General features: G+C 35.3%; 1 protein-coding gene across 12 annotated transcripts in view; it reads left to right on the forward strand.

Moving 5' to 3' along the window:
* RTTN (rotatin) overlaps positions 1-27,135 on the forward strand; it is a 145,665-nt gene that overhangs the window by 39,040 nt on the left and 79,490 nt on the right. For all 12 annotated transcript variants that reach the window (XM_021099277.1, XM_021099282.1, XM_021099245.1 and 9 more), the window contains 13 exons: positions 1,627-1,752; positions 2,263-2,379; positions 3,295-3,434; positions 5,985-6,156; positions 7,913-8,012; positions 10,018-10,106; positions 11,336-11,453; positions 15,121-15,217; positions 16,195-16,263; positions 17,213-17,401; positions 18,007-18,246; positions 19,438-19,582; positions 23,956-24,110. In XM_021099277.1, the coding sequence (XP_020954936.1) occupies positions 1,627-1,752; positions 2,263-2,379; positions 3,295-3,434; positions 5,985-6,156; positions 7,913-8,012; positions 10,018-10,106; positions 11,336-11,453; positions 15,121-15,217; positions 16,195-16,263; positions 17,213-17,401; positions 18,007-18,246; positions 19,438-19,582; positions 23,956-24,110 (1,757 nt within the window). The remainder of the gene's footprint in view (positions 1-1,626; positions 1,753-2,262; positions 2,380-3,294; positions 3,435-5,984; positions 6,157-7,912; positions 8,013-10,017; positions 10,107-11,335; positions 11,454-15,120; positions 15,218-16,194; positions 16,264-17,212; positions 17,402-18,006; positions 18,247-19,437; positions 19,583-23,955; positions 24,111-27,135) is intronic.

Below are 27,135 nucleotides of genomic sequence, written 5' to 3' on the forward strand. Positions count from 1 at the left end.
AGGAAGTGGGATGTTCACTGGCTTTGAAATGACTGACATGAGTAGACATTTTATAAGATAAAATACTGGGATTTGTGTATGCATTGAGAGACCAATTGATTGTGTTCATCATCTTAATAGTGAAAATAATCCACTCTGCGTGATTATCTCTGATTAGGTGTTTGTGGGTTTGGGGAATATGAACATTTTGATCTTTCAAAGGTTGAGGTTTTCCCATGATGAAGAGAAGTAAGTGAGCTGAGTACATGAAGTAATAGACAGTAGAATCACAGGAGATAAAAGCTAAAGAAAGACAGAAGGATCTAAGGACTGGCAGTCAGAGAAGTTGTATGTTGTGGAGTATTAAGCAGGAAGGTGAGAGACCTACATGTATGATTTCAGAGGTGAAGCAAGTAGAAACTAAGTTGACATGTTCCTGAGATAAAGGGCAGATGAGGAAGGAGGTCAACAAGCTGAGATCCCTGTATGCGGTGTGAAGAAGAGCTGGAACGTGAGTTATTAGCAAGAAAGGCGAGGCATGTCCAGGGACACGTTAGAGTAGGTCTGAGGTTGTTGGAGTAACCCTAGGGAGAAAAAAGAAATTAAAGCTGCTGGAGAAAAAGAAGACAGTCGCAGGAACTAAATCTTGATGTTAGGAGAAGACAGGTACAGTTTAGGGGGTGGGGATTAATCTTTGATAGGATTCATGGTTTTTTGATCTGTCATAAGAAGATTAGGTAGGTCAGGATATGCGGTGATAGTAAAGAAGGGGTTTCATTAAGGATCAGATATTATTTCATTCTATCAATGAATAAACTGAAACTCACAGGTTTTTAAATTTTTTAAAGAAGTAAGTTACAAAGCTTTTTTTTAAACCTTAGGGCTGAAGCTTAATTTTTTTCACAGGCTTGAAATATAAAAAGCTATTATTTATGGCATGAAGTTAAAATTTTAAAAGGGAAAAAAGTATGTGTATATATGTGTGTGTGTGTATGTATATGTGTGTAACTTTCTGACATCTGAAAAGTTGGCAGTCGTTAGGAAGTAGTTAATTTGAAAAGTGAAAAAAATTCCATTTCTGTAAGTTATTATTGACTGTATTTTTACCTTCTATTTAAATTGTGTTGTTAATATTTCAGGTAGCCTTTCCCCACCTCTCATCTTATGCAGGCTCCAATGAAAATATTATTTTATAGCTCAAATTGAGAAATGAATTTGTAATAACTAGTTGAAGAGTTGGTTCAGAGTCATTGCTCACATGCAAGGGCATTGTTGTATTAATAATAATAATACAAATCCCACATACATGTTGTCCTCCCGCTCACCCAGAAATGTGTCTGTTTTGATTTGAATTTTGTTTCTCTCTGTTAAACATCAGCAAAATGCGAACACCTTAGGATAAGTTATGATATTGTTTATTTATGTCTGTTATTATGAACAACTCTAGAAGATGGTGGTTGTCTCCACAATACAGTTCTTTAATTTGTCAAGATTATGCTTGTTGGCTGAAAGAAATGTAATAAGTATCTCATGCAGACTCAAAAACAGTTAGTCCAGAGAATCTTTTTTTATAAACAGAAGAAAAGAGGAATCCTTTGGAAACATCAATATCACTAATTTTTAAAAACTTTTTGTATTATTGTGCAGGAATGTTTAGGCATCCATAATGTCAGTAAACCTGTGTCTTCACTTTGCAATGGAATTCATTTTCTACTTCACCCAAAAGTTCTGTATGAAATCTCGGCATTTGGCATTCAAGAGCCCAAAAGTGAGGTATGACATTTAGAAGGGAGTACAAAAGATAGCTCTAATTCTTTAGATACTCTGCTAAATCAAGGTAATATTCTAATGTAACAAGATCATATGATGAAAAACCAAAAAGAAACTTATATTTGATGTAAGAGTTCAGTTAAATTGTTAACTAAAAAATGTTTAGAAAGTGAAACGCAAAATACAGGACGTATTTGTTCTCAGAGAATTCAGATCAAATGTTTACTTAAATTTTTCATGTAGTATGTAAAGAACAATGCCGTAGTTGTAGTAAGCAGAGTATTTTCTTAAGGAACATTTTTATTCTATGGAAAGATATACCTTAAAGGCAAAAAGGAAAAAAAAGGAAATTATTAAGGGGAAAAGACTAGTTGGGAACAGAATATAAGGTGATGCTTTGGGGACAGGAACATTTGAAGGAAGAGGTAATTATAGCACCTTTTCAGATTTTGTGCAATGTTATGAGGTAGTCACCTCATCTTATTGGGTTATTTTTCCTGGATTGTTGAGCAGGTTAGTGCTGCTGCCAAGGCCATCCTGATGCATCTGCTGCAGGGACGCTTGATGATGACAGCATTGACCTGGAACAAGTTTATTGAGTCCCTGTGTCCTGTCATCCCAGTACTGCAGGTACTCTGCGCAGAACCGCTTATGGTACCATTTGTCTTTAGTGAGTGTGATTGATTTAAATGCATGCAAGCTGCGGAACTGTCATATCATAGGAGAAATGAAGAGAAGCCACAAGGTGCTGGGGACAAGGGAACAGGGAGTGGGTGAACGTCTTATTTCTGGCAGAGGGTTAAACCAGGCTAGTAATTTGTCTGTGTACACAATGTGTCTGGGTAGGAGGTTAAGAAGTGAGATGTAGACATTTAGCATTGACTGTGAAGAAGGGAACTCAGCCTTATATATAGGCTTTTAGGCAAAGCAAACAATGCTTTTTAAACAGATATTATATAAGGAAACTTGCTTCTTGAATTCTATCTGTATTTATACAGATCAGTGTGATACTTTGATTAATGAGCTATTATACACAAAATTTTTAGCAGTCCTTCTGGGCTTAGGTAAAGGATGCAGGGAGTTCAGGACCCTCCCTCCCTTGAATGAGAAGGTGGAGATCGAAAACACTGTCATTGCAACAGTCCTCTTAGAAAAGGAGCCCGGGTCTAGGTCCTGCAGCTCACACAGCTCACTTCCATGCAGAACTGGTGGCAGCACTCCATCCCTGTATGGGGACAGGTCAAAGCCCTGATAGGTGCCTCACCTAAGGGCAGGGCCATTACTAGAATCTTGAAAAGTAGAAAAATGAACAAGTGTCAAGAGGGTTGGCGCATTTTCCTGAAGTTCTCCAGTATTATTTCTTAAGTGCAGTTGTTTTTAGGCTTCTTACCTCAGGTAGGTTATTTTGAAAAGTCACTATTCAATGGAACTGAAAGAAATTTGTGAATTGCCTGACAGGTCTACATAATTCTCATTTTCAAGTTGAAAAATTAAGCTGTATGTATACAATCAACTGATCGTTTCTCTTTTTATGAACTCCGTTAGGGCTATGCTGACACAGAAGATCCTTTGGGTAACTGTATTCTCCTCCTAAGCAAAGCGAGTTCTGAGGACGGTGAAGGGGCTCTTCCCTGCACCACCCGGTTGAGATCCATGCTGCGACTCCTGCTGGTGAAAAAACCCTCGTAAGTACAGAGGCAGCCCAGAGTGTGAAAGGTGAAGGGGAACATTCTAGGAAAGGATAGTTGTTAAAACCAAAGAAGGTAAAGTGATTCTTTATTAGACAGAGAGAGGGAGCTGATGCGTGGAACTAACCAGATGCTAGGTCTTTTGGGTGCTTTCTGAGACTATCTGTCTTCCAGCCTTGCTGTCAGAACAGCCTGTGTCTTAGTGCTGCTGTAGGCAGGTACGGAGCCTGGGGTGAACAGACTGGAAAAACTGTAGAGCATTCCTGTTGTCTTTTCTCTTTAGAAGTTGTCAGCCTCCCTCCTGGAGTGAACCTCCAGCCTCCTCTTGGAGTGAACAAATTAAATATTTGTTATGAAAATTAGATTTTTCATAAAAGTGTAGTAGACAAGTCACTTCATATATTAGCATGTGTGTGTATTTTAAGCTTCTTTAGCCTGTCCTCTTATCTGGGAAACTTAAAAGTGTCCTTTCCTCCACCATTAGTGTAAGAAAAGAAGAGATAGATTGTTTTCCTTGCCTCTCTGTCAGTGCAACATGAATCTTCTCCGTTACTCTCTCTAGGTAACAGTGGTTATTAGATTTTCCCTCACTGAGAAGAGAAAATTAAAGCTTAGAGTCAAGAAGGATGAGCAGCGATGAGGAGAAAAAGTCTTGAAAAGACTAGGAGAAATAAACAGATGTTCCTTTGACGTTTTCCCCATACCTACATCAGGATAATATAGTAGCTTATTTATAAACAGATGATCAGACTGAAAAATAAGGCAGGAGGTGAAATAAACCAAAACACTGAGGGAATGGAAGGAGGAAAATCAGAGGAGGTTGTGTGAGCATCTGTGTTGTGTAGAGAGAAGAGTTGTGATGGAGGAGCTAGCATGTGTGTGCCCTGTGGGGACCCTGGGTAATGTCTATTACTGTAGTACTCCCTACCCCAAATTTAGTGATTTAACACAATGGATACCTATTTTTAGTTTACCTTTGGGGACCCAAAGTCTTCAGGTAAACCTAGCCACTAATCAGGTAGGACATTCCAAGGGCTTATAGAACTTCGCCCAGGAGCCAAGGGCAAGGCCAGACTTCTCGTTGGGTAAGGTGATTCTCAAGTACACAGAACTTAAAAACAGTTTAAATTACATCTTTTTTTCATTATTTGATTAATTCTACCCCATCCCACTAGACCCTAAACTCCATTAGGCAGGAACCCTGTCCATTAGCTAATCATAATTTATACCCTCAGAACTTCATTGAGTACTTTGTACATAAATATGCTTAAAGTGTATTCATTGAAAGAAATAAGTGTAGAGGAGTAACTGGCCTCGGGTGCTCATGCTAAGCCTAAAAGAATGGTAAATTTATATACCAGAGAAGGAAATGCAAAAATATATGCTTTATGTATCCCACTCTAGCTTTTTCCCCTGGGGGTGTGACTCTCCCTGTGTTGAACCCAAGATTTTAATATAGATAGCAAGGACACAAAGGAAGAGCCTCATGTGGGCCTAGCTATTCTAAGCTTTTGTGAGGTAACAGCAGATGGGAGAGGGAGAAGTTTTGCCTAACTTTTGACTCTGTCTTGGAGTAAATATTTGCACTCTGAAGATGATCCCTGCTTTCTGTAGATTTGGCAAGCACTTGAGAGCCACAGTTGGCTGTGGGAACCTAGCAGCACACAACACAGACATGACACTGTCCTTCTAGAATTGGGCTTATAATTGAGAAGAGAGACCCTCTCAGTTATACTTTATTAGTAACTGTAATAAAGTGAGATCAGTGTTATGATAGGGGACTTCAGGGTGACAGGACACAGCCTTTGGCTATGGTAGGGAGGCCTCCCTAAGTATGCAGGGTTGAATCGCAGTCTCATAGTAGTACCTGAAACTTGGAACTTAAATTACCACTTAAAACCTGCCCAGGGTCCCTGTAGTTCAAGAACCTGTCTCAGAATTTGCCAGCTCATTGCTATATGTCCACTTGATGGTTTTTCTGATTTTTTCATTTCATTGTCTAACAGTGTGTGGTATTTAACCTTTTCTTGAAATCTCCCACCTCCTACTCAACTGACCTTACTGTTGATCCATTCCAGATAAAATAGAATTTTGATGGGAATCAAAAGTATTTGCCTTTTCATATTTGAGGGGCTCTCTTTCACCCCTAGTATCACACTGGAGGTTCCACCTACTGTTTGGACCCTGTTCATGGGCTTATGATTAAGATAAATCACTAGACTTGGAGTCAGGAGTTATGATTTTAATTTGCAGACTAACTTATTGGAGTTGATGTGATATTGACAATGAGGTTCGCAATTTTAGTGAGTCTGTGTCTTCACATGTAATCGCTGAGTATTCTTTCTGCTGCTTATTTATAAATATACAATGAAGGAATAATTGTAGTTATAAACTAAATGTTTTAATAGAAAAAGTAAAATGTCATCAGTAATGTGAGTATAAGCAAGGCTAATTATCTTGTTGACTTATAATAATTCTTATAGGCCTTTATAATTTCTAGACATTTGTATATTACAAAATGCTAACTTCAAGACTTTGTTTCTTTAGAGTCCGGGTGCTGGCATTAAAGCTTTTAGCATGTCACCTTACAAGGGAAGAGGGGGCTGATACCAAGCGCCCTTCAATTGATGCCACAATTCTCTCCAGAGTTACTAATTTATTTATTGTGAAAAAACCTATTGAACTCAAGTTGGATGACAGAAGAGAACTGATTATTAAGGTGACTATAACTTTGAAGTTTATTACTGTGTGGCTATTTGATATACTTTATGCTGCATTCTTCAGTGTGTGTTTAGCATCAGAGAGGGAGAGAAATGGGGGCTTCAGGTGTGGTTTTTCTTGCCTGGTTTGAAGCTATGTCCTGGCTCTTTTTGGCTTGTGGATACCTTTGTTTATTGAACAAATATTTCTTGAGTGCTTACTATATGCCAGGCATCATGTTCCTTTTCTTTTCTTTTTTCTTTTTTAGGGCCATGCCTGTGGCAAGTGGAAAGCCCCAGGTTAGGGGTTGAATTAGAGCTACAACTACCAGTATACACCACAGCCACAGCAACGCTGGATCCTTAACCCACTAAGCGGGACCAAGGATCAAACCCCTGTCTTCATGGATACTAGTCAGGTTTATTACCACTGAGCCACAATGGGTACTCCATGTCCCTTTCCACTTAGAATATACACTAGAAATGTAAATTAATTTGATCAGTACCTTAAATACAATACAAGGCTAATCTAGTAGAAAAAAATGCTTTGATGACTCTTAAAAACAAGTATCACCGACATAAAGACTATTCTTTTTCTTATGTTGAAATTGCCTGTAATAGCAAAAAAGAAAATATCCCTATGACAGAAATTTTCAGCCACTTCATTATAGGAGGAAAAAATAACATAGAAGGCAAAGACAGTTTCTCTTAAATGTTAGAGTGGTTCTGAGATTGTTGTTAATCTCTTTTCTAATAAATCTTTGGCTTTTTCCATATCTGCAGAGTCCCTGTCTATCCAGGACTGCACCCAGATCATCCCTGATGCATGCAGGATTAAATAAAGCAAGCTGTCTGTTATCTTTACTCATTCATTCCCATGTTTATAGCTTCTCCAGGAACTCCTGTGTAGTCTGTCAGTTTTTATTTCAGTTTAGACCAGCTTCCAAGGCCTTTGCTAGTTCATAGAGCTGTACAAATACAGTGGCTTTTTAGAACATGGAATGCACTCAGTGTCCTTCTTAACCTAAGTGTTGGGGACCATGTGACGGCCCTGGCAGGAGGGTTGGAGAACCTTCTGTGGGCACTACCAGGTTCTTTTGGGGATTTCCTGAGTACTAAGCCACTGGTGTCACTCCTGTGCCTTGTGTGTGGTTGTGCAGAAGGTGGCAGGGGGGTTCTAGAACTATCTTGAGTCCATGTTAGGGCTGCAGATGGCAGTGGTGGGAGAAGTGTTGTCCCTGTCCTTTCCTTTCCTCTTGACCTCTTGAATTTTTGCCTCCTCAGACTCTGTCCTGGCAGGAAGTGACAGAGACTGTTGCTGGGGGGTTTTGGTCTGAGTGCACAGCTCAGAGGCTGTCTGCCTTTGAGTCCCTAAGGGGAAGGAAGGGGAGAGGGCCAGGGAATTGTAGCTGGTGGCTTCTGGGAGCAGCAGAGAAACCCCAAGTCACAAATCTGGGGTTGATGTTCTCAGGCTAGCCTGGTATTACTCCTAGTGATGTTATGGACTTGAATGTTTCCTGTGAAATTCTTCATGTGGCTGCTGGGTTATGAATGACTTCCTAGCAAAAATGTACATCAAGAAGAGAGGTTTATTTGACATGATGGTTCTTTGTTTTAGATCCTAACTCCCTTCTTGACCTAGCACATCATTGTTGTAAATGTAAATTTATCAGTTACTTAAGTAAGTTGACTTTGTAAGCTTTTGTTTCTGTGGTTTGAACTATAAAATTTTACTGGAGAATTGGACATAGATAATTTTTTTTTTTTGATTTTCAGTTGGAGACTGTTGAAAAAGTATATGAAATCTTTATCTCAGATGATATTGATCTTGTTTTGAGAAAGTCAGCCGCAGAGCAATTAGCTGTGATTATGCAAGGTAATGTCTTCTAAGGAAAGTGATTGCTGTGCTGCTGAGAATGGAATTTTAAATTGCTGGGTGGTAGTACCAAGGGTTGGCGAACTATGGTTTGTAGGCCAATCTGACCTGCAGCCTGTTTTTTTTTTTTAAAGCCTCCAAGTTAAGAATGGTTTTTACATTTGTAACAAAGAATATGTGACAAAGACCATATGTGGCCAGCAAAGTGTAATATATTTGCTATCTAGTTCCTATAGAAAAATTTGCTGACTCCTAGACTAGGTTATCATTATTTGTCCTGTAGCATGTCCCTTGATAAAATTATCTCCCTTCTGAAATGTTGATTTAATTCTAGCAGTAAATTTCATATTCCTTTCTCAACTTACCTAGTACATGATGTTTTCAAGTTTGTTCCATCTTTCTTAGAGAAATCAATCAGATTATACTTTGTGGGTAGGTAAAATAAAAATAATGTACTGTAATAAAGGTTTATTTTTAAAAACTAGTAAAATTTACCCTTGGCTTTTTTGTAGTGTTGTTATTCCAAAGGCTTCCATTCTTTGGGTTAATTTTTAATTTTTTCCTGTATGTGAGCTATATATATTTAGTGTTTGAGTTTCTGTAACTTGGCGCTTACATAAAAATATTTTTCCTAACTTGGAAGGTGGAGTATGACAGATATTCCCATCCTAACATTAGAGAAAATTGGGATGAGCGATTAATTTGAGAAAGTGTATTCAACATATTTGTGATTTTAATAACAATAATAGAGACTATAGAATATAAGGCTGTAGCAAATGTGAACCTTGGCTATGAAGGTTAAAAAAACTTTTAGAGAGTGTTCTTTCAGTATTGTTTAACATTTCAAAAACAAAGCTCATAATTTATTATGCACTATACTGGAGGATAGTGGGAACCATCTTTTTAATTTGGCAGCCAAAGGTAGTTACAGAGATAGATACTAATTCAACATCAACTTTATATTTGTATGTTTTTCTCAATGAGAATATAGAAAGACAAATTGAGAAAATATGTTTCCTAGTTGTGAAGTACTTTTAACTAATCTATAAACAGCTAGAGTTTCTGGTGCTAGTATCCTCTGGTATGTCTGTTTGTATATGTCATAGTCTGTTTGGGCTGATATAATAGAATACTGTAGACTGATATACTGAGTGGCTTAAAAACAACAGAAATTTCTTCTCACAGTGTAGGAGGATGGAAGTCCAAGATTAAGGTGCCATAGATTTGGTGTCTAATGAAGGCCTGCTTCTTGGTTCCTAGGTGACTGTCTTTTGCTGTGTCCTCACATGGAGAAGGGACAGTTTTTATAAAGACACTAATCCTTTTCATGAAGACTAAACCTTCATGACCTAATCACTTCCCAAAGCTCTACCTCCTAACACCACCACAATGGAGATTAGATTTCAAACATATGAGTTTTGTGGGGAAACATTTGGACCATGGCAGTGTAAGCATACACACATGCACAGGTATATGCCTATTAAAAAGAGTTCAGATTCTTTAGAAATATATAGAATATGTAAGAGTCCCTTTCATTTGTATCTACTATTAAGAGTTTGAGGTTAAAGGTCTTTTATTAATAGAAAATTGATCATATTGCAAGCCATATTTATACACGTTAGCTCATGGAGAATTCTAAATATTTTGAGATGATGAATTTGGAGAAGAGAAGTGTCAATGAAGGAACATAATTTTTCATATACAAATAAAAGAATTCGTTTGTATACTTAAAATGCTAGTACTTTTCAGAATCTAGAACTAGCTCATTATTCTTTTTAATTAGTTTTTTTTTATATTACAGGAGTAAGATTTGCTTGTTAATCATTATATTACAGGAGTAAGATTTGCTTGTTACTTAAAAGTTTTCAAATTGTTCAGTTGTGTCATCCTCTAATTTTCAACTATTTTTAACAATTTGAAAGTTGTGTGGATATCCATTTTCTGTTTTTAAAACCATGGAAAAACTTCTTTAACTTTTGGTAGCTTTTATTTTTTTGCTCTACAGATATTAAGATGCATGCTGTGGTGAAAAAATTACAGCTAATTGACAAGATAATTGAGTATTTGAATGAATGTGTTGGTCAGGATGGTGAGGTAAGACATGTTTTTATAGATTGGTGTTTTTATTAATTAAATTTGAAATGAATTCAGCTGAATTTGGATAAGTACCTGGAGTTTCAGTTTTGAGTAACACTCACAACCTTGCTCAGTTTTGAATTTCTTTTTAAAAATGTCAATAATAATGATTTTTATTTTATTTAATTTTTAAAAATTTTATTGGCATATAGTTGACTTACAAAGTTGTGTTTCTGGTGTACAGCAAAGTAAATCAGTTATACATATACATATATGCATTCTTTTTTCTCATACAGGTTATTAAAAACTACTGAGTAGATTTCTTGTGCTATATAGTAGGTTCTTATAGCTGGATACTGTAAAGCTCCTAGAGGAAAACATAGGCAGAACACTCTTTGACATTAATTGCAGCAATATCTTGTTTGATCCACCTCCTAGAATAATGAAAATCAAACCAAAAATAAACAAATGGGACCTAATTAAACTTAGAAGCTTTTGCACAGCAAAGGAAACCATAAAAAAAGAAAAGACAACCTACAGAATGGGGGGAAATCATTGCAAATGAAGCAACTGATGAGGTTCATCGCCAAAATATACAAACAGCTCATGCAGCTTTATATCAAAAAGAAAAAAAAAAAAGATACCAAATCAGAAATGGACAGAAGATCTAAATAGACATTGCTCCAAAGAAGACAGACAGATGGTCAAAAAACACAGGAAAAGGTGCTCAACATAACTAATTATTAGAGAAATGCAAGTCAAAACTACAATGGTATCACCTTATACCAGTCAGAATGGCTATCATCAAAAGTCTACAAACAATAAATGGTGGAGAGGGTGTGGAGAAAAGGGAACCCTCCTACAACATTGGTGGAAATGTAAATTGGTACAACCACTATGGAGAACAGAATGGAATGGAAGTTCCTCAAAAAACTAAAAATAGAACTGCCATGTGATTCAGCAATCCCACTCCTGAGCATCTATCTGGAGAAAAACCATAATTCATTTTTTTTTTCTAAAAGTGAGGTCTCTAAAGGAAAACTAACCTTAAAATTTCTATTTGATGTATAAGCAGAGGTTTGGACAAAACTTATCTTTGGTGGAAAATAATTGTTAATATTTACATTGTAGTTTCACAGAATTTTGGTGAAAAAGCTAGAAACTTAGAATAAGGTGATGTTATAGTATGTATTTCATCTCACCTTAGAGTGGATAAGAGTGAATAACTGTGTTCCCATCTGGGCCAGGTGGTAGAATGTTTGGTACAGCCAAGTCTCACGCTCCTGAGGAAGGTTCTTTGTGCAGACCCAGCCATACGTGTTTCCCTCTCACAAGAGTCTTCTCTCTTGACCCTGTTATTCAGAGGTAAGTAAAATAAATTCTGATAATAGTGTGGTAAATCTTAAGCTTTAAGTGTTTTTGGTTTTTTCGTTTATTTGTTTGTTTTTGTTTTTTAGGGCCACACTTGTGGCCTATGGAGGTTCCCAGGCCAGGGGTCCAGTCAGAGCTGTAGTTGCCGGCCTATGGCACAGTCACAGCAACTTGGGATCCAGGCTGCATCTTCGACCTACACTACAGCTCACGGCAACACCAGATCCTTAACCCACTGATCGATGCCAGGGATCAAACCCGTAACCTCATGGTTCCTGGTTGGATTCGCTTCTGCTGAGCCACGATGGGAACTCCTCTAAGTGTTTATTTTTAACTGAAGGTAACATTTACTTTCCATTTTACTAACAGAATGACAAAGTTTATTAGTGAACATTCCACTGAAAAAACCCATCACAGTGGAAAATCTTTAACACTTCTGTGGAAATTTTCTTAAAATCCTTTTACTGAGTAGATCTTAGAGCTGAGAAGGGCTGAAGCCTCTAATGTTTGCACCTTGATGTCAGTGTTGTTTGGTTCCCAGATATTTAACTGTTACCTGTAAAGAGAGAAGCTGTGGCTGCTGTTATTACTGCAGAAACAGATACTGCCCAGTATCTGTTTCTTCAATTTTTTTCCCTTTAGATCATAACACTTCGGTGTGATTTCTGATTATGTCCTTAGCTGGCATTAAAAGTGTATAGACTCAGACTGTGAGGAGTGAGAACTACACTATCCTGAATGACTTTGAGCATTAATTTATTACATTTTATAAATGTAATATGTAAAATGTGACTTTTTTAAAACCCCTTTCTGTTTGGTTGTAATTTAGTAATGTACTAAGATGGAAAAATTCCGTGTAATTTTGTTCTTTTTTTTCCTCTTTTGACTATTCTCCATAGAGAGCTTGATAACATTATGTGTTATTTTCTTTCCTAGAAGTGTAGGCCACTGTTTTTTTTTGTTTGTTTGTTTTTTTAGGGCCGCACCCGCGGCATATGGAGATTCCCAGGCGTGGGGTCAAATTGGAGCTGTAGCTGCTGGTCACAGCAATGTCAGATCCCAGCCGCATCTATAACCTATACCACAGCTCACGGCAATGCTGGATCCTTAACCCACTGAGCGAGGTCAGGGATTGAACCTGCATCCTCATGGATACCAGTCAGATTCGTTTCTACTGCGCACGACAGGAACTCCATGCTTTTAAATGTTCTACAAGAGACATTTTGATCAAATGTCTCTATACTTAACTGTCACTTATCAGGCATATAAGAGATAAATGATATTTATATTTAAAATATTATTAGAATATAGGCATTTATTTTAGCATTTTCTTCTCTTCTAATAGCTTCTGCCAAGTGAATAGAACACAGTTTAAATAACATTGATAAAGGTTCAAACCAGGTAAAGTTCTAAAGAGACTTAGTGTGTTCAGGCTCATAAATTTTGAATAGTGTGTAAAATTTTATAATTTTTTTGTAGATTGATGTGGAAGAGTAGCAGTTTTGGATCTCCAATTTTCTTAAGTCTGGTTAATAATTATCTTCCTATTAACCTCATTCAGTAGAATTTAGTTCCTAGCTTACCTTTTCATTTGTAATTTTTTTTTTTTTTTTTTTTTTTTTTTTTTTGGTCTTTTTAGGGCTGCACCTGCAGCATATGTAGGTTCCCAGGCTAGGGGTCAAATCAGAGCTACAGCTGACGGCCTACACCACAGTCACAGCAACACCCAATCCAAGCCATGTCTGCAACATACACCACAACTCATGGCAATGCCAGATCTTTAACCCGCTGAGGGAGGCCAGGGATTGAACCTGTGTCTTCATGGATACTAATCAGATTCATTTCCACTGAGCCATGATAGGAACTCCTCATTTATAATTTTGTTTTATATTATTCAAGCAGTCAACTAATTATGAACATCTACTAGATTTAAAGGCGTTTTCTAAGGCAACATAATCTCTACCTATTTAATAATTTTTCTTTCTCAGTGATATTTGCAAAAATTACTTAAATGAGTCTGAAAATGAATTCTAATATCTCTCATTAATGGGCAAAATTTTGGGGGGCACAGTTAATTTTTTAACCAGGTATTCAACAAGAAAAATTCATTCCTTAGCAGACATATATTGAGTGCATACTATGTGGTAGGTTCAACACTAGGCCTTTGGGATATATTGATGAGTTTGATAAATGACTTTCTGGGAGATTGTATAGTTGAAGACTTTGACCAATAAGTGTATGATACATTATAATAATGCCTATAATGATGGAATCCCTGGTGCCAGAGGAAGTGCTCCAGAGTAGATCTGGTAGTGGGAAGACACCAGAGAGTGCTTTCAGGGCATCTTATCTGGAATTTGAGCAGTGAATAGGAGTGGGGGGAGAGAGGAAGGGTAGATTTCCAGATAAGGAAGCCATGGTTATGTGTGAGAGAGAATGGTGTGTTTTCCATAGTGGTTGGTTAGGGATGGCTGGATTTTGGTGTAAAGGGAAAATGATGGGCTGAGGTAGAGAGAACAGTTCGTATAGGGCTTGATAAGTCATAGTAAATAACAGTGAAAGCCATTTAAGCCTGTTAACACATGGGTTTGTGTTTTACATAGATGATTCTGTCTATAGCATGGAATTAGACTGAAGGTATATAGTAGTTAAATGATCTGTCAGACACACTACTTTGAATCATAAACTTTATGTCATGACAGAATTCCACCTTGTATTTCAGGGTTAGAAGTTAACTTAGAAATCATGGATAAATCATTTTATTTCTCAATTTATTTCTTTTTCCTTTTTTTTTTTTTTTTTTTTTTTTTTGGCCGCCCTGTAGCATATGGAGCTCCGGGGCCAGGGATCAGATCTGAGCCACAGCCTCGAACTAAGCTGCAGCTGTGGCAACACTGGATCCTTAACCCACTGTGCAGGGCCTGCAGGGCCGGGTATTGAACCCAGGTACCAGTGCTCCCAGAATGCTGCCGATCCCGTTGCACCACAGCGGGAGCTCTGGATAACACCATTTTACAGTGAGGAAATTAAAGTCTAGAGGTTGGCCAGGATCATAACCAGGTGATGGTGGAGGCTAGAGAAGAACCAGAACTTCATTATTTTGTTGATTTATTTTTGTTTTCAGTAATTAAAAAACTTAAAAATTCAAACAACATGAAACTATACAGAAAAAATTCTAAATTTTTTTTCATTTTTCTATTTTTTCTAAGTTTCTTTGACAAAGACTGTTTAGTTATCGTTTTGTATATATAATAATCTGGAATGATCTTTTCTGTACACACATTTAACTAGAGTTAAATGACTTGGCAAAACCTTTCTTGAAGCTGGATCAGTTTACTTCGCAAATTCTATGAAAGCAGACTGTCTAGAAAGTGAATTTGTAAGTGTGGTTCCTGGGTCAGTAGTGTCTATATCCCTCAGGATTCATAGGTTCCACCCTAAACCTACTGGATCAGAAAATCTATGTTTTAACAAGCCCTGCAGAGATTCACATAGCTTTGAAAGTTGGAGAGCCACTGTTTTAGTGACATCAGTTTATCTGGGTTTATAATTGCATTTCTCTGAGCATGGCATTTCTTCTCTTTAAGATATTTTAAATTTGAAATTTATTCTTTCTAGAGATAAAAATATTTTATAAAGTTATACTCTTTTTATTTCTCAGTTTCCTTGATATTTCATGAAGATTGTACTGTTGTCACTGAAGTTGGAGCATTATTTTGTCTTCTGTTATTTGATGAAGTATCAAGAATGGATATGTGGTGAGCTATGAGTTTTAAAAGAGTTTTACTCCTAAATGTATATACCTAAGGTTTTTGATGCATTCTTTTTTTTTTAATTAGGTTTTTATTTTTTCTATTATAGTTGATTTACATTTTCCCCTGATGCATTCTTGGAGCAATGCATGGAAATTTCTGACTTGGGAAGCTCATGCTTTCCATGGTGGATATACGTGGTATGATTATTGGTTTGAGTAAGCAATATTAAAAAGCACATTGGCTCAAAAAGTCACCCTGAGCTATTGTTTTTGAACATTATTGAGTATAAAATTTAAAAATTGCTGTAGTAATTTTCATCATTAATATATTTTTGGTACATACTCTAGATTTTTTGTTTTTTTCTTTAATATTTAATTTAAAAAAACTTTGGGGAAATTGTTTAGGATAGAAACACTGACCTTGGGCGGGATCAGTGAGAGAACACAGAGGCTTCCTTGCCAGTATAGCACCTGCATTATATGAATCATTTGTCACATGAACTTCTTAAAGAAAATCATAATTCGCTCTTCATAATCAAACCCAGGTAGTAGCACCATGTTATAACTGTACTAAATGATAGAACCAAGTGCAACTCTGGATTTGAGTTTTATTTATTTTTTATTTTATTCTTTTTGCCTTTTCTGGGGCTGCTCCCGTGGCATATGGAGATTCCCAGGCTAGGGGTCTAATCAGAGCTGTAGCTGCCGACCTACAACAGAGCCACAGCAATGCGGGATCTGAGCCGCGTCTGCGACCTATACCCACAGCTCACAGCAATGCCAGATCCTTAACCCACTGAGCAAGGCCAGGGATCGAACCCGAAACCTCATGGTTCCTAGTTGGATTCGTTAACCACTGAGCCATGACGGGAACTCCTGGATTTGAGTTTTAGCCCAAGAAGTGAAGCTAGTTGTATTTGTTAGACAAAGCAATGGTAAACTCAGCTGTTTCTTTTCTTTTGTGTTTCTTCTGTAAAACAGGTCTGATAATCCTTCCAATAAACCTTCTTCACCATCAGTCTTCAGTCTGCCTGTTTCAGTTTCTAGAAGGTAAAGAATTTATTTCTTTGCTTTTTTTTGAAGGTAAATTACTGCTAAGGAAAGGGAAATCAAAATCTATAATTTGTTGAAGTTTTCACCTAGTGTTTCATCTCATGACTTTTGGTGCTTTAATGTCCCAGCCTCTTTTTTGAGATGCATGAAATGAAAAAGCACAGTAAAGTTCCGCTTAGAAATCTTACCCAATTGTGTTTCTTTAACATTAGTTATAAATATATGAATTAAGGGTTTGGGATATGTTTTATTAGCAAGATTATTCTTTAACATTTGAGATGCTAGGCATTGCTGTCTTATTAAACTGTTAAATTAACTAACAGGTTTGAGAGAGATCGCTATTGAATCTATTCTTAGATCTAAAAATATTTCAAGGTTTTCTTGGTGACACATAGTGTTTGAGTTTATTGATGATGCATCTGTGTTCTCTAGGGAAAACTGTAAGTTGAATTCTGTCACTTAGTGACCCATGTAAACATAGGCAATTCATTTAGCTTCTTTAAGACTCATTTTGGTCATCTGTAAAGTAGGTATTATAGTGCCGTGCCATGTAACTATGAATGGAAGGTAGATAAAGTACAGTGTTTAGCATAAAGTAGACATTTGTGTTTCAGCTGAACACCTTATTATATGTGTGGTTCACTGTAGCAACAGGCTTTGACTTCAAAGTGCATCATTCATCTCTGCAAACAACTCTGATACAGCATAGAATATGGTAAGTCCTCAGGAAAGAGTTTAATCAAGTGTTTTTGGAAGTTTAGAGGATGACAAAAGAATAATTGAGATAATGTGAAGCATGATAATTGCTCAGCATAGGGACTATGAGAGAGATCTTTGTATTGTTGTTGAATGGGAGGCATGGAACTAGCTTTCATCTGTGGCTCATCTTTTTGAGTAGCATTTAAGAATTTAAACTTTCGTAATTATTTTTATGTATTTTCTTTAGGTATCACCTACCAGTCCTTGTACTTGGCCACCATGCTGTGAGTCCATACTCCATAGTTTTGCCATTATCTGCTGATTGTTTAGCCTTGAAGCCGGTCTCAGATATGCTGAGAATAGCTTGGAACCTATCATGGTATCATGGGAGTGATAATCTGTTGAAGCAGATGAACTCTGAAACTAAAATCCAAGAGTAAGCTGTTATCCGGAATAGAAAAGCATTCACATTTGACTAATTATAATTAGTTAGGTCTTATTTTTCCTTTAGGTCAAGTAGCTTTTAATATTATCATCTAACTCTGCTTTTTCAATGAAGATTATAATTTTTACTTTGTTTTAAAGATTACATATGTTCATTACATTTTAAAAACTATCAAAGAAGTTTAACTTAAAAAGCATTGTGCTCTATGCTGTTTTAGAGATTGTGTGAATTTTAATTAGTTAATAGATGTAACTCAGTAGAAACAGTGATCTAGGTTACAGTAAAAGCTGAAAAACATATGTGTAAATTTTGTTATTGTAGTGATGATGATGACTTTTAAATATCTTAACAGTCTAATCAGTGAGTACTTTCTTATTTGAATGAAAATAACTTTATATTTCTGTAACCAGGAAGATGTCATTATAAACACACTAGCATAGAACCTAAATGTTGACTCTTTTGACTATGAGTCACCCTTTAATTAAAAGGAAAGTTAAGATCAAACAGAATTTGGGGAGACAGTTTATAATAAAAATAAATGTGAGCTTTTATTTAAATAGCTTTATGTGGGTCTTTCTTTTTTTCTTTTGGTTTAGATTTTTAGATTCATTAAAGTTATCCACTGAGGATGCCCTTACTCTGAAGATGACATACACAGCCAGTGGGCTGAAGGACTGTCTCCACTCCATTGCGCAGGCTGCAGCCCACAGGGAAGTGAGGACTGCTGTCACAAGGATGAGTTTTTATCTTCTGAATGACAGATTGTCCTTCACGGGTGGCACTGGCCCATGTGGGGTTACCTTGAAGTCCTTGTCTTGGCACAACACACTAAACAGGTCAGTGCCAGCTCAAGACTGCCAGTTTCAAAGACCTGGATTGAATTGTATTTGGGCTCCTCTTCACACCTTTGAAGATAAGAGCATGTGTTCTTGTTGTTATCATGAGAGAAATGTTTTTTTACAAAGGAAAACTTCAGGATTTTTATTATCTGTAATACATATCTAATTGCAAAAAAGGAAAATTCTTAACATAATCACTGCATTTTGGAATTCTTAATAAATTATAATTCATATAAGTATTATAATTACTATATTTTTATATCCAATCGTAGAAAATTTTGTTATCTCACAAAAGTAAATAATTAGGATAAGACATAGGAAACTGAATGTTTATTCACAACCATATTGTAAGAGAGATGAGACATCAGTGAGCTGAATTGGTAACCTGCTTCTGGCTGTTTTATTTTGTTTAGCTTTTGTTTTGTTTTTAAGTAAATTATCTCATTTTTCATTTTATTCTGAATTTCCTTAAGTTGATAGCTATATGGAGGTCCTCTGATAGTTATTGGAAAGGCTCTCGTTTGTAAATTTAACACATTTAACCAGTAGCAGATGGCTGCATTTAAAACAAATAAGACTGATAAGCAGCTGTTGCCAGTAATTTTACATTTTAGTCTTCATGTGACTTTAGTATAAAATTTATAATTTTCTGTTAAATATAAAGTGTGTAGTTTTCAAAATACAAGGTTATATGAGTTTCTAAAATGTGGACTCTCATATTTTAGTGTAGCTCTCACAATTTGAATACCTAATTTGCCTTTTCCAGTGGTGTGCTGGAGCCAGCTAGTAGTACCTTATGAGAGCCGATGGTTTAGTTATCTGAATTTTTCAAGTTGTTAAACACAACCACTCTTACAAAATAAATTTCCTAAGCTTACAATTAAATTATATGAACAAATGAAGCTAGTGATTATGCAAAGTCATTACTTCCCAATTATTTTATAACATTTTACTACTATCTCTGCTCTTGAAATTATTTATATGGATTCTGTCTGTTTGTGGAAATGCCATATATCGGTGTGGTACAGTGCCTCTCCCACAGTGTTAGATCCATGGCTTACATGGCAGGGTACTTACACTATGGAAATTGGCAAACACAGCAAGTCAGGGCCCCACTCCTCAGCCAGCTGTTAAATATTTACTTACTATAAATGGCTAGACTATGATTATTGTCTTTTTTTATTGTAGGTTTTTACAAGTGCTTCCTGCTTGCACTGAAGATGAGAAACTGCTAATAGACATCATACATTTTCTAAATAAGTTATTGAAGGAACAAAGAAAAAATGTGTCCGTAGAACTTCTAAACTGGATCCTAGAATTACTTCTTAGACATGTAAGTGTTGTTAAAGAATTTGAATTTTAATTTAGACTCTTTTGTTGATATTTGTATTATGTTCCTTTGATATGCCTGTATTTTCTGAAGAGGTATATTTTAAATTATCACAGCAAATTTTTCTTTAATAAAATTTATTTTTTTATATTTTTCTCTGGCCATTTTCACTTCTTTCACATTAAAATTTTTAAAAAATAAATTTTATTCGAATGTAGTTGACACACATTAACTTTTTCTCATTTTGTGAAGTTTTTAATAGGACATTTGTCTATTAGGTGGGCATTTACATGTACAGTTTATTCGTATCTGTATGTATGGCAAGAAATACCTTAAACATAGTTAAAAAGACCTAATAAACTAAGAAAATATTTATAACACACATGAGAGACAACATACTAAATTTCCTTAAATTATAATTTTTGAATCATTAATAAGATGATTGCACTTCCAGAGTATATAGGCGTATTATTCAATAAAGTTTACTCTTCTGTTACTTTCCCAAGAATGATTTCCAAGTACCATATTTCTTTTGATTTTGTGTTATCTTTTAATTATTAAAAAATTAAAGAGGCATTTGGAGGCACTTTTTTCCCTGAGGATTTTTAATAAACAGGAGAACCTGTTGTCGTTTTAGTTCTTCTTTTAGCTTTTAGGCATGCTTAAATATTTTAGAGGTTAGATGTTAAAATATTATTAAAATAATTTCTGTGAAGCTTTTCAAATAAGTTTTTTGATAAATTGATTTTTGATATATGAATTTTTATAACTCCATAATCTTTTTGCTCATTCTAAAAAAAAATAACCTCTAAAACAATCTTCTTCTTCAGTTATTAGAGATCTTGTACTCTAAGAGTTATAGTTGTTTTGGGTGGTGAAAATAGCTTTAGTTTTAGAATCTTTTCTTGAAAATCTTTTCTTGAGAATCTGTACAGTAGTTAAATGTTTGCGTATAAGACTATAAATAGTATATAACAATAGAAAAATCATTATGCATATCAAAATGTATTTACCTAAATTGTGTAATTATAACTAATTAAAACTTTATATTCAGGAATTCCTGTTGTGGCTCAGTGGGTTATACTCAATTAGTATCCATGAGGATGCAGTTTGATCCCTGGTCCCGCTCAGTGGGTTAAGGATCTGGAGTTTGCTGTGAGCTGTGGTTTAGGTCACAAATGGCACTTGGATCTGGTGTTGCTGTTGCTGTGGTGTAGGCCAGCATCTGCAGTTCTGATTTGACCCCTAGCCCATAAACCTCCATATGCTGCAGCTGTGGCCCTAAAAAGCAAAAAAACAAAAAAACTTTACATTCAGATGACTATGAATTTTGTAGTATGTTATGAATGCCGATATACATTGCATAATTTATTTGTAATTTTGAAATTAAAATGGAATTTCTACAAGACTCTAGATGATTGTACTGTAATTTTAATGCAGTTTTAGAGGAGGATTTTTGGTATAATTAAATTTATTTATTTGACTTTGTATGGTATAAAGGCTGTCTTTGGAAAGCTTTTATTTAGTCTCCTCACATATTATCCTCACTTTTGTTATGAATAATACTTTTAAAGGTAAGTAGAGTGGACCTAAGCATCTGCTATCTGAAGAGTTTAATCTTAAATATCATGCTACAAGGAGTAAATTATTAAGTGTTATGTAAACACCAATATTCAAAATAATGGGAGACAAAATAGTCAAAAAATGCCTTTTTAAGTTTATCATATGAAGTGGGTAAAATAAGTGAGAGAAATAGTTTTAGAAGGTCAGTAACATAGCATTTCCAGAGGAATTGTTTTTAATCTATGGATATAACATACAAAGATGTGTGAAAGCAATGGTGGCAAAAACAAAATTAGGCAGAAGTAACTACCTGGTTGAGCAGAAGAATGCTCATAAGCTATATGAAGAAAAGTCAGCTGAGGGAAGGTTTAGAATTTCTCTTATGAAAATTTTGTCTACGTGTTCTATGAAAACATTCAGTTGTTAATTTTATGCACTTTAGGAAATTTTTGCACCACTAATTTATATTTTAGTGTATTGATATTTTATTAATATATAAAATAACCTGAAAGTGCTGAATTTTCTGTTGTCAGACTTTCACAGGCTCATGTGTACTTAAAGTTCATAGAGAGCGTTGTACATCCTACTCTTGTAGGTTGCTTATGAATGGAAAATTGGGTATGAAGAGTGGTAACTGTGGATAAAGAAAATGAGCCATTATTATGGAAATTACTACCTTTTGGAAGTCAGCACTGATGAAGTCATGGCCCATGTAGTTGTTTTAAAATTATGATTGAATACTAATGTCTAAAGACAATTTCAGATATGATCAAGTACTTGAGGTCAGTAGGCATCAGTAGAGACATCTTTTCTACTTTCTTTTGCACTTGGCAAATGGTATTAAATCCGGTATTTTAGAAGTGATGTTGCTGAGGTTCACTGGATCTTAATGTTAACATGTAAATCCAAGACAGGTTTTAAAGGGAAAAAGTCTCTGCAGCTTACCAGCAGGAATAAGCTATTAATAAGATGAGATTGTTTGGAAGAATCTTAGTTTTAGACTGTATATATGTACTGTATCAATATGTTAATATATTAATTGGTAGCTTCTACTTAATTTTTATCTCTATATCAGAATTAATAAATTCCTCATGGTAAAATTACATTTTACCAAGGTAGAATTTGCATGAGAAACAGCCTCCTCATTTTGTCAGTATTTGTGAAAGTTGGAGGGAATGTGAGTGTAAGTTAGCCTTTGGTTATTTGGGGCTAAGAATACTATATGATGTATATTTTTTATGATTTTATTAAATGTATGATTGTTTTTCATGTATGAAATTTAGAAGTTGTAGTTACATTTTATGTAGTTTTGCTTGATCCAAATGAGGTGCTTCTTGTTCAAGTTGAAAAGAAAAGCTGAAAAAAAAAATGCTTCTTAAGTGTCAAACATAGTCAATTTAAAGGCAAAACATCTCTCCCTCAATACTTTCCAAAAGTTCTTAATTAGATTATTTATAATTGTGTGTACTTTGTTGAAGTATACTGTACATACTACGTAATAAAAACAACTTAGAATTGTCTTCCCATTTTAAAAATTTACTTTCCTTAAAAAGAATGCAGTTATTTTTTGAGTCCCTTATGTGAAGGATTTCATGGCAGTAATAATTACAGTTTGATTTTATCTCTTTTTGTCTGTTTTAATATGCACTATTGATGTGATGTAATGATGGGGATGGAATGTTCACTAGTTTTGAAGTAAGATGGTTCTGAGGTTGAATTCTTGCTCAACTCATTCATATGACCTAGGACAAGTTATATACCCTTTTTATGAACCTCTTTTTGCCCATCTGTAAAATGTAAAAAATGCAGATCTTCTAGTTAACCCCAAAGTTAAATAAAAGTTGTTATTTTTTCTGTCTTTTTTTTTTTCTTAGCATAGTACCTGTGACATTATAGATGATTAATAAGTATTCCATCTATCTTTAATGCCATTGGTTAATGTAATATTTTCTGTTCTCTCAATATTACTAGAAATAATCTATTACATTTCTTTAGCTACATTTTTAAAGTTGGAAAACAAGATAAAATTTAAATAGTACTAGTTTTACTTGTTTATCAGCCTATCAAATTGGCAAAGATTACGACAACAATAATACTCAATATTGGCTTGGGTGCTCTAGGCCTTCCTGTGCCTTGCTTAGTCATATATATTGGTACACTTTTTGTAGGGACAATTTGGCAGTATATACTGAAAGCATTAAAACTATTACAATGTTTTGATTTAGTGATTTTATTGCATAGAATTCATACGTAGGATATAATCAGAATTGAGCACACTGCTGCAGCTCAGTGAAATTAGAAATCACTTATTATCCAGTAGTTGTGGTAAATCCTTTATGGTTGACTAACAAGCAGATACTAAAATAATGTTTTTGAAGAAATAGTGATAATAACATTAAAATAATAGTTATGATACTGAACTTTTCCACTTGATCTCAGTTTTGTTAAAAATATGGAATTATAATTCTGTTTGTACTCACACACCCAGAAAGAATAATATGTACCAATATACCAATAACAGCTATCTCGATACAGTGTGGTTATGGGTGGTTTTAGTGTTTCTTATTGTGCTTCTCTGTATTTTCTTCAGTTTTCTATAATGGATATGCTTTTTTTTTTGTTGAGATAACATATGAAGCACCTTTTGAGTTGAGAACATCTCTACTAATGTAGTAGAGTCCCACACCTACTAGTTAGGTGATATAACTCTTAGTTACTCCAAAACATGATTAGCAACAAAAATTATTATGGGAAACAACATGTAGTTCAATTCGAGAGTAAATGTATGTTGTACAAATTTCATTTTCTTTTAGAGTCCAAATCCACTCTTGGACCTGCTGGTTCTGACAGAGTCACAGGCACGAGAGGAAACAGATGACATCCGCACGGCTGTCAGGCAGCAGCTCCAGAAAGAATTGATGGCTCTTTTCAATACCTTGCTGCTCAGTTTCGTGGCTGTTACTGACAGGTACTGTTTATATCATTGAAGGTTTGGGGACATTTATATAGAACTTGGTTTTCTTTTGATTTGCAAAGAGTCTTACTTTTCACTTAATTTTACTTGTTTTAAATTAAGAGGAGGAAGGACTTGAGTAAAAATCAGTTGTGGTCTGTTTTTATATCAGCTCAATTTCTGATATAGCCTGACTGTAATTTCACACACACACAGAGAGTATTTTGTTGTCCCTAGATTTCAGTTCTTGGTTATCTCTTAATTTTCCACACAGTTGAGCAGTCATACCCATTTCTATGACATTGTAACTATTTTTACATTGATAATTTTCAAATGTATATCTGTAGCTCTGACTTGAAAATTTTTTTAATTAGATAAAGTTCACAAATTTGATAAATTTTAACCATTTTAAAGTGGATAATTGAACGGGTTTTGGTATATTTACAGTGTTGTACAACTATCACTGTTTTAATTCCAGAACATTTTCATTACCTCCAAAAGAAACTTTGTACCCATTAAGCAGTCTCTCTCTATTCACCCCTTACCCAAGGCCCTGGCCACTAATCTTTCTTTCTCTATGAATTTGCATATTCTAGACATTTTATATAAATAGAATCAAACAGTATGTGGCCTTTTTTGTCTGGCTTCTTTCATTTAACATCATCTTTTCAAGGTCCATCCATGTTGTAGCAGGTATCAGTGCTTATTTCTTCCTATGACTAAATAATATTTCATGTATGGATATGCCACATTTTGTTTATCCATTAATCTGTTGATGAGCATTTGAGTTTGTTTCTACCTTTGACTGTTTGTATAGTGATTTATATACAAGTTTTCGTGTGGACATATGTTTTCAGTTCTTGAGTACTTACCTAGGATTGGAATTGCTGGTTCATATGATAACTCTATGCTGAGCTTTTTGAAGAAGTGGCCAGATTGTTTTCTGCAGCAGCTATACCATTTTCTATTCCCACCAGCAATGGATAAGCGTTCTAATTTCTGTATATTCTCACCAACATTTGTTATTGTTAGAGCCATCGTAATGATATAAACTGGTTTCAGTTTCCATTTCTTTAATGGAAAATGATGTTGAGCATCTTTTCATGTACTTAATGGCTATTTGTATATCTTTCTCAGATAAATATCTCTTCAAGTCCTTTGCATATTTTTTAATTGGGTTGTTTGTTTTTTTGTTGTTGAGTTGTGTTCATATATCCTGGACATTAATCTTTTATAATGTATGAGATTTGCAGAATTTTCTCCCGTTCTGTGGATTGTCTTTTCACTCTCTTGATAGTGTCCTTTGATGTACAAAAGTTTTTGAATTGTTAATTTCTCCCTGTGCTTTGAGAGAAGTTCTGCTGGAGAAAAAACCTGATCCCATGCATAAGACATTTGAAACAAACTAAAGGGTCAAACAGCCCTAATTCAGCTCAAAACTTGATTAGATCCAAAAGATCAGCCTCTAATCCAAGTCTTATGACCAAAGGATAAGTCATTTCTATGAGAAGTTATTATGTACTTTTTTCTCAATAGCTTTTTTATACAAATATTTGACATATGATCACAAGTGAAAAGAACTGTGAAAGGAAAATTTCGTCCATAATTAACAGAAAAAAAGTCATTAGGAACAGATCTGCAGATGTCAAATATGACAAGAATTTTAATGCTTCTGTCATAAATTATAATAGTTTAAATAATACTTATAACAGGTCTTATATGAGAAGATGGATAAGATTAATAAAAATATGGAGAATATTAAGAGAAATGGAGACTTTAGAAAAGAATGAAATACAAATTATATAAGTGAGAAATACAGTTTCTAAAGTAAAGAATTCTTTACATGGGCATAATGGCAGATTAGACACAGTTTAAGAGAAGATTAGTGAATTTAGAATATAAGTCAATAGGGATTTCACTAGAGAGGGACAGCTCGGAGCTTCTAAGGTGCTGAGAATGTTTTATATTTGTTATGCCTGGTGGTTACATGATTATATATGTGTATAAACCATCATGTAGTATGTTCTTAAGATCTGTGAGTTTTACTGTGTGCAATTATGCCTCAATAAAGTACTGAAAACAAGAACAAAGCCAATCCAAGGATAGTAGAGTCTGTAGCTGGACCTGGAATGTGTATAAGAATCTCCTGAGGGGCTTGTTAAAATATTAACAACAGGAGTTCCTGCTGTGGCACAGCAGATGAAGAATCCGACTGCAGCAGGGTTGCCACAGAGGTTTAGGTTTGATTCTCGGCCCAGTGTAGTGGGTCAAAGGATCTGGTGTTCCTGCAGCTGTGGTGTAGGTCACATCTGTGGCTCAGATTCAGTCCCTCGCCTGGAAACTTCCAAATGCTGAAGGTGTGGCCATAAAAAAATTAACATCAGTAGCTCAGGAATCTACATAGTAAGTAAGCACCACAGGTGGACCTTGATCTAGATTTTGAGAAACGTTGGTGTGGACTGGCCTCTTTGTGTGAGACACTTCTTTTTATGTGTGGGTAAAGAGCAGGTTAGGATTTTTGTTTGTTTAGAATGGAAGATACTTATGCATACTTACAAGTTGTTGGACATGTGCCTATCCTAAGGGAAAATTAGAGTGAGAAGAGGAAAAAGAGTGGATGGAAGAGGAGAGAGGTTGGTAAGTAGATGGAGGATATAAGAAGAGATAGAAAATGAGGGGAGTGGAATTGAATGAGCAGTGTATTAGAAACAAGTATGGGATAAAATGGATAATTGTATAGGTTTGGAGAAAGATGATGCGGGAATTGTGATAATTTCACTTTCTTCTATGAAAAGGGAGGCAAGGGGAACTGACATGGGGATGAAACAGGTTGGTTGTGGAACTTGGGGAAAATTTACAGGGAGAGGGAGCTGGTTGCAGATGTGTCAGATGTCAGCTGAGGTTGGCAGCTAGACATTTGCAGTAACATCAGTCCCTGAGTACAGTGTATAGTTATATGATTTTTCTTCGGAAGTGATTAAAGTAAAAGGAGTAGAAAATAAGAATAACTTTATGTTAGTGTAAAAATCAGAACATTTTT

Source organism: Sus scrofa, chromosome 1 (genome assembly GCF_000003025.6).
Source record: "Sus scrofa isolate TJ Tabasco breed Duroc chromosome 1, Sscrofa11.1, whole genome shotgun sequence".
NCBI classification, from domain to species: domain Eukaryota; kingdom Metazoa; phylum Chordata; class Mammalia; order Artiodactyla; family Suidae; genus Sus; species Sus scrofa.